Here is an 11,958-nt window from a genome sequence, read left to right on the forward strand (position 1 = left end):
GTTTAAGTCTCCTGTGGTTACAGATATGTAGGACACATGAGAGTATTACTGGTGAAGATGGATGTAGGACAGGTAGTGCAGGAGCAGCACCATTCCTGACTGAGTGGCAAGTTTCAGGAAAACCACTGCATTAGACAGAAGTCCTTTTTCTCTCAGAACTTTATTTGCTGTATTGTAGCTCCTGGCAGCAATTCTTTCATTTTCTAATAACTGAAAGAAAGTTGAAGGAGTGTAGGTAAAACCATCATGTATTAGCAGGCAACTCAGTTCCAACTGAAGTTCTTACAGTGGGTGAACCTCCAGGCTTGGTCTTCCAGCCAGCCCCTTCAGAGCCATTTATCTCCCTGTTTTTAAAGGCAAGATTAGGGACAGTATGTAATGGACACTTCTAGTAGAATTGTTCATGTTTGTATGAATGAATTTAAACAGCTTTTTTTCAGAGCGCGTTGAAAGGGGTGAAGACCAGAATATAATAAAGTTCTTCCTTTTGCTAGAATGGATCGCATCAAAGCCAGGCAGCAAAAATATAAAAAGGGTAAAGAGAGGATGCTAAGCATGACACAGGATTCCACAGAGGGGCCTGAAATTCGGAAGGTTTCAGAAGAAGATGATGAAGGTACCGTTAGCCATTGTCATACCATAACTGCAGTTGAGTGCTAAGGACCTAATAGACAATAGAAATGTTGGGCAAGTGAGAAATCATTCTTCAGATTGTTCATCATGGAACAAGGTTCATTGCTCAGTAACATTTTGAAGCTTAATTCAGCCAAAAAAATCTGAGATTTTAGATTGTAAGAAAACTTAGAGAAAGCAGTTTGCTTGGAGGTTACTTTTGGTTAACTTCAGGTTGTTTGCAAAGAGCTGAATAGCAGCAGAGGTTTGTTTTGAGCAGAATTATTGTGTATAAACCACAGTGCTACAAATAGGTGGAATTTGCATTTTTCCAGCTAGGTTTTTTGGATGCCGTGAGGCTTTTTTCAGTTGCTGAAATATTTGTAAGCTTTTTAAATGTTTAAAATGTGGGAATGGATAAATGATATCTATCTAGTGCCACATTTTCAGCACTGACAGGATCAACATTTACTGGATCTAAAAGTTTGGCGCCTGAAATTCAGAGGGATTTAAGAGAAGTTATTATTCGCTGTTATTACAGTGAAGCGTGACTGTGTTTTAAAATGCAAAACTGAACTTTTAAGCTGTTTTAGCATAGATTTCTGTTCAAACTGCTGCATAACCTAGAGTATTTGTGCTGGGTGGTCATGCTTCTAAATGACTTCTATACTGAATACATTCAGTAGCTCTGACATCTGATGTGCTCATGAAATTTTGCTCTTTTGAGAGAAATGAAAAATGATTTATCAGTATAATGAACGTTTCTCGTTTTGTAAAATTAATGTTTGGACATATTTCATTTTAGGAGAAGCAGACAAAGAGAAAGCCAAGGGCAAAAAAAAGCTGTGGTGGCGGCCTTGGGTTGATCATGCTTCCAGTAGGTTTTCTCAATCATTTTACAAATATGTGGATTTAACCCTTATATCCTTGACCAGAATGAAGGCATTCCCTGACCTGTTTGTTTTATGCCTGATTTTAAGATTGTGACTTGATAGAAGTCTTGTTTATTTTAGCCAATAATTTCTACTTTCAAATATTCAAATAGGAAGGTTAACCATATTCTGATATATATATTTATTTTTATTTTGGAAGCATAGCTTATGAGATTTTGGGCATTTTTGGAAAGATAGCAAATCAGATAAAAAATATGTGCCAAAAATTTTGACCTCAAAAGTCTTAACTCTCCCCTGGTGCAAGATACAATATATTTAACCATACAAATGTGAAGGTTTGCTAATGTATTCTAAGTCATAATTTTGTTTTCATATGCACACATCATAGATCTTTTTTATGGTCCTTCAGTGATACTGTGGTCAGCTGTAGAAATATGAATACCACAGTAAGGCAACTAGACTGCTCCCACATCAGGAAGCACAGAGCTCAGCTGAGTATCTCTGATATTCTTATTTACATGTTTTTTGTGTTTATTTGAGAGCAAAACTATGTTCAGCCTTGTGCACAAGAAATTATTATTCTCGTATCATTGTTCCATTGTGGTATTCTAATATATTTCCATCCCAGTCCAAGTAGATAAGAGTTCTTCCATACATTATTCATTGGATGAAACAGAAGAAAACTGAGCAGACTACAAACTCAAATCTGATGTCCTATTGGATCTTTGTTCAAGGAAATCAAATGTTAACCACTTAATATGTTCTGAATATTCTCAAAATATTCAGATATATAGCACTGACCAGAGTTAAATATAAATGTCTATATTGTGCCTCATCATTTACTTTATCGAGAGTTACTCCTATAATAATTTTACATACCTACAGACTCCTTAATTTATGTTTGTGTATTTGTTTATATCTCCAGCATATATATTTGCCAACAGTGTTTAACAGAATATTGGATGCTTATTTCTATCAAGTCACAAATAAACTATGTCTCTATTTTTATTTTTCTAAAGGGCACAATGCCACTTTAGAGAGACCTATCCCTTTTCAAAAGTCTTGTGAAAACAAACTTCTTTTCCTGTAGTTTTCACTAAGAACAATAATGATAAAACAGATTAAAACTCTAGTTTGTGAATTTTTGCTGTAGAATTCCAACTTACAGTGATTTTGAAGGAACGGGATATGGTCTCGTGTTTATTCACCACTGGTTTTGTAGTAAGAAGAACTGCTCAGAGAGAGACACTGACTTTGGCTTTTACTTCTTTCACCCTCATTATTTAATTTAGGTGGCAACTTATGTTTTGGTATTTAAACAGTGAGCACCCTTGAAATTATTTACTGCAATAATGCAAAACCTTGTGGGAAACATCATAGACCCTGATCCTACATACAGTGATTGCGTGCCATGTGTCTTGCTTCCCTACTCATTGAAACATGGCACTTGCAGTAGGTGTCTGCAAGTTTACAAACAAAATAGAATGATATTTCTCATCTATTGTTCCCCATCTATCCTTTTGAAACACTGTGCTGTAACCCTGCAGCGTTCTCCAGTGGCTGTTTTTCTCACAATGGAGTTGTGGCTGTATATATGCTGTTGAGGTTGCTAAAGCTCAAAGTTTTATCCCAGCTCTGATGTTTATTTAGATTGTTATTTTTATTCTTATACCACTTGTTTTAGTTTATTCTACAGAAAAATGCCTCATTTGATATTCATAGGAATAAAAATGCAGTCATGAATTTGAGTCTGAGTGGAAAAGATGAGAAAAATGTATGAGGCTTTCCTCAGTAAAACTCTCTGAGTTCTTAGCGTTTGTGGATCAGATATGGAGCCCGACAAAGATCAGCAGGCCACATGCTTAGAGGTCCTTAGCTTCTCCTGGGGTTCAGAGTTGTGTCTGACCAAGAGGAAAAAAAATGGAGTTTGCAGCTGTCCTGGGGAGTTCTTTCCCTCTGGGCACAAACAGATGCTAATGTTATGTGACTTCTCCTGCAAGACTCGCCTCCTGCCTCCTCCATCTCATTCCACAAAGCCTGCAAGTACCTTTTCTCAATATGAGAAAGTCTCATTCTGCAGTAGGAAGTGGGGCCCTGAATCCAATCTAGCCATGGATTATTTTATTATTGCAGTTTGGGCACTGTAATAATCCCTGCAGGTGACTGACACACTTCTTACTCCACTTTGATGTGTGCAAGAGTGCATTATTGCTATTCAATCATACCTCCCTCTTAAGTCGTAAAAGGGGTGTAATTGTTATATTATGGTGTACCCTTAGATATACTCTAACTGAAAAATTTTGGAGGGAGATCCTTTCTAATTTGTTTTCTGCCAGCTTAGGCCTTCCAGTTTTGACCAGGTGCTGCTCTGAGGCTGTTTACAGCTGCACAGTGGTGTAGGTTTCTCTTAGATGCCAGACCTTATCCTGCTGATCTTTTGTGTGGACAGCTTCTGTTCCTGCTTATGAGACACTTTTTTATGGAAGAGAACTGCAGACTACTGGTTCTTAAAATACATTTATATCCTCTGTGCACTTTAAGCAGGCTTTCTTAGAAGGCCCTGTGCAAAATGATTAATTTGTTTGATCCAAGAAATTTCCAGGCTTCTAACCTCAGTTCAACAATTAGAACTGCTGAAGTCTCTGTCCCTTTGCAAGGCTTTTAAGAGTGTTACAAAGCCATAACTACGCACATGATTTTGTCTGTGAGGGAATTTTAGATGTTGAAATTATGACCTAATGGAGATCTGGCAAATTTCACAGTGTGTGTACTCTGAAGTTTCTGCTGTTGTTTTGTATGACCACCTATGTACAGAGCATCTCTGTAGAATTCAAGGTATGATTGAATAGAATTAAAGCTATTGTCAGTTTTCCAGAGGCCTGTAATGAGGGTTAAATACACTTCTCAGTATAAGTATGTATTGCTCCATATACCCAAATTGTGTGACTTTTCAGCTGAGTAAATGTTCCTTTAAATATTTCAGCTTAAGTGCAGAAGTTATTTACCAGTCTTCACTGCTGAATGTAATGCTGTGATTTTGATTTTTCTCTTGCTGATTATCTTATTTTTCGTTTCTTTTGTTTCCCTTATTTATTCCTATAGGCCTGTTACCATCTGAGAAATAAAAATAATTGCTTCTGTTCAAGGATATAAGGCCTAGCTTAGTCACTGTGCATCTTTATTGTACCAAGGTTTCAGGTTCTTTCTGAATCCATGGGCAAAAAATTGAAACTCATTTGTGTTCACATTCATAGAATCCAAGTGATCTGTTCTAAACAAACCAAGGTTTTCCATTAACTCACCAAAACTTAAAAGTCTGAAGAAAGTGTTCACTTACACGATTCCATAGTTTGAAGGATGCCTGAGCATTTTAAAGAGCTTTTCTTTATTTTTTGTCCAGTGGTACTGTTTACGTAAATTCATTCATTTATCTGCTGGGCTCTTTTTACTCCCTCAAATAACCTTCACTTCTCAACTCATTCATACTAAACTGCCAGTTGTTTCTAAAAAGTATACCTTGTAACTTGATAAACGTCAAGCTATTTCCTTGTTTTCTTCTCACAGTCTTTCCTTAGTTCTTGAATAGTTCTCATCCATGCCCAAAAGTGTCACAGACTCACATCAGATAATTTATCTGAGACCTATTCATCTCTTCTGTATTTTCATCTCTCCTGATCATGAGTTCATATATGACTAGTTGGCTATTTATAGGTCTTGGGGCACTTCAGAATAGAACTTTTCAGAAAAATAAGAAAATATTTTGTTTCACTTAGTGGTCAGAAGTGGAAATTATTATTTGTTTGAGACGGACAGTGAAGAGGAAGAGGAAGAAGAGAAAAAAGAAGAGGAAGAGCCTCGAAAAAAATCTGCATTTCAGGTACTTTTGAGCAATTTCCTTGGTAGCTGACAGTTGAAAAAAATAATTTAGGTTTCTCTTAAAACAGGCTGATATATTCTAGCAGCTAGTACATATAAAGTACATCTGAAAAGTATTGGAAATGAAATTTCTTGCCAATTTAAAATGCAATTTTACTTGTTTTAAGCATTGCCAATTTCCTACAATAACTATAATGAAATCATATCTTCACTCACTTCTGCCAGAGGAAAACAAAAATCACAAACAAAGCTGCTGAATCTGAACTTTATTTTTCTATATTGCTGTATAGCCAAGCAAGGAGGCTGTCTTTCCTGCCATAGAATGCTTTAGTGATTTTCTGGTTTTGAGTAGACGCTATCATTCCATGAAGAAATGACTCCAAAATAAACAACTTCTCATGGAAAAAAAAAGCACATACTTAAAAAACATTTTAGTTGCTTTTGTTTGGTTGGTTGTTTGGTTTTTTTTTTTTACTAGTGACACACTAATGTACCAGAAAAAATATATCCTTGGGTTATAAAAAGCCTTATAATATAAAAAGCAACCACAACACTTTTTCTCATTTCTTTTACAGGATAGTGTTAGTTAATGTTGCATTTTAAGTGATGGACTGTGTTAAGTAAAAGGATATTATGATAAAAATATAGCTGAAGTTTCCTAACTGGATTCCTATTAGTAGACTGCTTGATCTTTGCAGCGTCGATGATTGAACGCACTGGCTTAAATTGAGGACCTAGGTGAAAAAGTTAGTGAAACACTCAAATATATAAGATTGCTTTAATCTTTATAAAACTGAAATTTTAGCTGTTGAAGAATTTCAGAAATACTGCAGATGTTTTTGGTTCTCGACTCTAAAATCTCAAGGAAACAAGTAACTTCATGTGGATATGCCTTTCCACACATTTACAAGCTTACTTTGCTCTAGAGCTGGTGCATGACCAAAAGCCCAGCCCAAGGAAGAGCAGGCAGCTTCTTCCATGACCAGTGAACAGTTCTGCAGTATGTTAAACATGAAGATGCTGAGCGGCTTCATGCAGGAGACAATTTGTCTGGAAAATCATATTGTGTTTGTTTATGAAAAATTTGTTCATCATTAGATCATCTATGCTTTCCATCATGATGCATGTGGTCTTAATACTAGCAAAGTGAACTTATTCTGTGGCACAGTCTGCTGAAGAATTACTTTAATTTTTATTTATTTATTTATTTTTGTGTGTAAATAGTTTGCAATAGTCACCTCAAAGGAAAATTTTAAGATTTTATTTGTTAGATAATGCAGGTATTATAGACATCACACGGGATCTTTTTTTTCATACTGGAGTCACTGGATTTAAATCCTTTCTAAACAATCTAGATATGATCATGCAATAGATATGTTCTATTAATATCTTCTCATTTTCTACTAATTGCTCTTGCTTTGTCCTTCTTTGTAGAGAGCTATTGGAAAATTTGCTTCAGCCATTTTAGCCTTGCCAAAGTCTGTCATTAAACTACCAAAAACTATTCTTCAGTATTTAATCAAAGCAGCTAAGGTACTTGACATTTTGTTAGTGCTCATTATGTGACCCATCCTGGTGTAACGTATACCTCTGTCCTTGTCTGCATTTTTCCTCTAATATAAATGATACAAAAAATAATGGAAGGTAAAGCTTAATTCCTACTAAATGCTAAATACTAAATTTCTTACTTTTGGAGTGATGGAGTGACAAGAAAAGCAGTCTGTCTTGCCTTAAGTGCAGCACTGGAGAGAAAATGCAGACCCGAATTTCTTGATTTCTTCTAATACTCTTGAAAAAGATGGTCACATCCAGTTGCATGTTTCTTTTGGACACCCTGATAACTGATCTCAGAAAGCTGGTAAAATTTTTATAAAAGACACATATTGTTGCACCAAGTTATTGTCTGACAACTTTTCTGGCTTCATGGTCATAAAAGAGATTTTTACATCCTCCTTGAGTACATGTATGATTTCCTGCCTTTGACCAGCAGTAAAAACCTAAATATACCTATGTGCACCCAGTCAGCTCTTAAAATGTCCACTGTTTAACATATGTATTCATAATACCTTTATTAAACAAATACTTTTTCTTCATTATAATCTCCTACCCTCTTCCAAATCTTCCTTTTATCTCTGATATCTTTATTCATACTGTGACTGTGGGTAGCATACACCATCTCAGTCAGCTGTTCAATTGGTGATATTGAGAGTTTAATTTTCAGTGAGTAATGTGTTGCTATTTCACTTAAGGATCACCATTCTCTCAGATCAGCTTCATTGACAAGCACCTATTGAAAAGGAAAGAGGAACTGATGCCTCTGATCCCATGCATTTGCACACACGTTGCTTTTTTTGGATAAGTCAGATATATTAAAATAAATACACAGATCTTGAGCGATTTGGAAGAGAACTTTCTTATCAACAGTAACAAAACTGTTTCCTCTCCATGATCATGCACATGGACAAAAAAGAACAAAGTATTTTTCCCTTTATGTTCACTAAAATTCAGATTGACAGTTTAAAAAATTACTTTTAATATTCCATAGTAATTTGTATATGCTAATTTTAAAAATATGAATAATGCAAATAGCCACTTACTGTTGTTTCCAGTAAGGGGCAGCTCCAGCTTCTCTGACACATACATGTGTTTCTGTCATTGTATGCATGTTTGTCTTGTGAATTAATAGAGCTATTTGATTGCTGTGCTTTATTTTCACCCTCATGCATGTACCTGTGGGCCTCCTATCTCTGTTACAGTCCGTGTTGTTTAGAAATAGAAAATAATGCAGTGCCAATCAAAGATGTTTTTCACTTTCAAATGAAAACCGTAACAGGAACAAAAGAATGATTTCTGTCCTAAGTGTCTGCAGAGAAGATTCAGTTATTTCAGTTTCTGTTCTTCACATTTTAGACTGAATGGAAAAAATATATAAAAGTGTTACTGCTTTTTTCTCTAACCTTCTCTCACAACTTGAACAGAACTGTTCAACAAGTTAGTTCTTGGTAACTTCTTTATATATATATATATATACATATATATAAAATAAATATGTATATATATATTTTTTTTTATGGCTAGAGCATTAATAAATATTTTGGATCAATTCCATGCTTAATGTAATCATACAGATCAACAGACTGTTGATCTGAGTGAGTGCTGTGAGCAGGATTTGGCCCCATTAGATCCCCTTGATATATGTAAGTATCACTGTCTCCATTTTTCAACTGAAAAAAAAAACAGTAGCAGAAGAGTTCATGAGTGACTTCTGTGACACACCAAAGGGAGCCATTGCCAAAATGAGGAGGAAATTTAAGAAATTCTTGAGTGCTGGATTTGGGACTGTGCAGAGATACTAAATCTACTCATTTTACATTGTGAAAGGGGAAAAGAAAAAAGAAAAAAAAAAAACCTAACAGTATAACAAACGTAGAAACACAAATACCTGAACTAAAAAGCTGCAGCATCTTTTGATGCTTCATTTAGTCAATTGCAGCTCTTAAAGTTTGCATTGCTCTGCATCGTGGCTGCAAAATGATAAAGCGGACATATAAAATGAAAAGAATCAGGTGAAGGAGCCCATATACACTACAGGGTATTAATTCCCAGAGTTCAGACCATGAATTTTTGTGGGTTCTAATGAAGCTTGGTTCACCCACAAGTGTTTTCACATTTGGTTTTATGCTAGCAAAAATAGCAGATGAAAACTCAGCAGATCCACAGGAGAGGTGTTTGGTTTGGGATTCAAAATATTTGCTTACCCCTGCAGATCTGAATGCGTTTACTCAAACTGTGTAGTCCTGCTTATGGCTTACTCTATGGCTTACTCTCACAACATGAGGAACTTCAAAATAAATGTGTTTGTTCCTTCCAGTTTGTTTATCAGGCCTGGATTACTGATCCTAAAACTGCACTACGACAGAGGCGCAAAGAAAAGAAAAGTTTTCAAAAAGAGGAGAAGCGAAGGCGTAAAGTATATGGGGATGGTATGTACACTCCTGTGTCTTGAAAAGCATAACCACGTGTTAGCTATACTGCCTGTTGTTCATGGTAGTGAAAGGCAGCTTATTTTTAGAGGACAAATGCTCTCCACTCTAGCTAGGAATTGGAAAAGGACCTTCTGTTGTAATGTACCTTTACTGCTCTGTAGCCGTTTCTTCATGGAGAAATGTAGTAATTTTAGTCTGACTGGCTGGCTCTCCCTGCCCCAGCCCATGACAAGGCCGATCAAGCTACATCCTTTTTCTCTACACAATATGTTTAGATGAGATAAAGGACAGGAGAGAGATATGTGTGATTTCCATGTAAGACACAGTAAGGATCCCATATATTCAGGCACCCCTAAATTCACAATGAACTCAGCAGGCATCAAAAGGAAAACATACAAGTGTTAATAGTTACCAGCACTTTAAAATCACTCGTGCCTCTGAAAAAAAATCAGTTGATGGGGGATTCATATCTCTTCAGTATTTGCTCCTTTAAACAAGAAAGAAATTTAGAATTTTAGAGGAGGGAAGAGGAGGGTCCATTCAGGCTGAATCGGATGAACTGTTCCTCCATTTGTCATCTTCACCTGTCAAAAAGCTTTACAATTTGATAGATGTCAGTGAAGCTGTAGCTGCAGTTCTGTGTTACTATGTAGCAGATGTCTTTGCTCAGCAGATAGCACAGTGAGAAAATGATACTGGAAATTGCAAGAGAGGAGTGGTCATCTGTGAACACCTTCACCGGCAGGGTAGTCCCCTTAACTGAGTCCTTAAGAAATGGAAATCTGGTTTTCTCGCAGTAGTGAGGTACAACTCACTTCTACTTAGTAACAGGAGCAGTTTCTAACTTGCATGGAGTCTACACCTGAACTTCAGCAGACATAACCTTCATTGTTTCACTCACTGCTTTCAACAGGAAGTACTGATGCAGACTGCGAAGACAGTGAAGAAGAACCTGTCAAGAAGAAGTCTGATGGCCCAGGTATGAAGACAGAAAAAAGGTTTCTCTGCTGTTACAGTGCAGTTGTCAGTGGTGGGGTAAACAGTGTATCGCAAAGATATCATTGCAGAGATCCCAGGCTAGCATAAAAGCTGGCAAAATCCATTCTTATGTGTATAGGGAGAACTAACAGCTTTCAGATTTCCTACTGCCAAATTTACAAGTCTTGAGCATAGGATCTGACTCCTGGAATATATATTACTGCACTTATCCATTCTACATTTTAATAAAGTGTTCAAACATGAACACTTGCAATGCGTTTTCATTACAGACGTCTTATTCCCAAGCTTAGCTTCAAATCCTGATTCCATTAGAATCATAGAGTTATCAAGGCTGGGAAAGACCTCTGAGATCATCCTGTCCAACTGTCCAGCTTCCACCAGCATTTCCCACTAAACCTTGTCCTTCAGTACAACATCTGAACATTTCTTGAACACCTTCAGGAATGGTGACTCCACCACCTCCCTGGGCATTCAGTTGTGTGTTGCCCTCTCCATTGATTTTGAGGATCTGAAGTTTTATCATTGGCACATTGACTTTGCTATTTTTCTGTGTATTTTAGCAATGATAAGATAATGCTTTAGCAAGATGCAAATAGCTTCTCTAAAACAATGAGATTTTTGCAGTCTTACTCCTTCTCAGACCTGAAGATGCTGCACATAGCAGAAGAAGTGTCAGCAGCTTGCAGGATTTTGCCCATGCTGACAGTTTTCAGGGTTTCACAGGGTTTTCTGATGGTGTTATGAGGGCTTTATTATTTGTTACTTTCTTCTGGTCACCTGTGTTAAAGCATTAAAGTGAATCACTTGAATGCATCTCCAGGGAAGCACAGTTGGTGCTAGAAAGGAGTTAGGAAAGGAAGTGAGGTTGGTGATTAATTTGTTTTGGAAGCAGTCAATTTAATATGCATTAACCATTCCTAGGTAATATTTAGTGAAAAAGACAGTTGAAAAAATTAGGAAGCAATGTCTTTATTAACCTTGGATCAAATCCTGCCTCAAACTCTTAGGCAGAGAGAATCCATCTCAGCATTTGACCCTTCATGTTAAAATAACAAGCTCTGCTGAAAATAAACATTTGTTTCCCTTTTTGAAGAGGTCTAGATGCAATCAATCCCTAAAAGATTATTTTTAAAAAATTTCAGAGAACAGCAAAGCTGCCAGAACAGCATCATTAAAAATGTATATTAAATCACCTCCATCCCAGAGAGAAAAACGACCTTTCAGCTTAGACTGGAAGTGCTTGGCCAAGCACCGTTATGAGACTATGGCACACCAGTGGTTTTAACCTGAGAGCTGTAATTCTCTTGAAGTCAGTAACAGAAATTATATAATGGAGAGGAAGAGCGTGGGTTAAAAAGGCAATTGATTTATTGTAGGTTTCTGTGTATGACTGCTACATTTTATTTGAAATTATTCATAATACTACAACTGGAATTCAAAGAAAATGAACACTTCTAGAAACAGAAAGAGCTTTACCTTTAATTTATGATAAAAAGATTTTCATAGCTTCAAGATATGTATATTAAACTACGTGTGAAGAAAATTTAACTGGATAAATCATAAGATCTTCCTAATTCTAAATGATACAGAAA

The 11,958-nt window shown here is 36.3% G+C and overlaps 1 protein-coding gene across 1 annotated transcript in view; it reads left to right on the forward strand.

Annotated features, from left to right (window-relative positions):
- LOC100546899 (piezo-type mechanosensitive ion channel component 2) overlaps nt 1-10,468 on the forward strand; it is a 35,177-nt gene extending 24,709 nt beyond the window's left edge. The window contains exons 13-17 of the mRNA XM_031552842.1: nt 495-616; nt 1,418-1,489; nt 5,279-5,382; nt 9,253-9,364; nt 10,281-10,468. Of these exons, the coding sequence (XP_031408702.1) occupies nt 495-616; nt 1,418-1,489; nt 5,279-5,382; nt 9,253-9,364; nt 10,281-10,453 (583 nt within the window). The 3' untranslated portion in view covers nt 10,454-10,468. The remainder of the gene's footprint in view (nt 1-494; nt 617-1,417; nt 1,490-5,278; nt 5,383-9,252; nt 9,365-10,280) is intronic.
- The last annotated feature ends 1,490 nt before the right edge of the window (nt 10,469-11,958 follow it).

This window comes from Meleagris gallopavo, chromosome 3 (genome assembly GCF_000146605.3).
Source record: "Meleagris gallopavo isolate NT-WF06-2002-E0010 breed Aviagen turkey brand Nicholas breeding stock chromosome 3, Turkey_5.1, whole genome shotgun sequence".
Classification (NCBI taxonomy): Eukaryota; Metazoa; Chordata; class Aves; order Galliformes; family Phasianidae; genus Meleagris; species Meleagris gallopavo.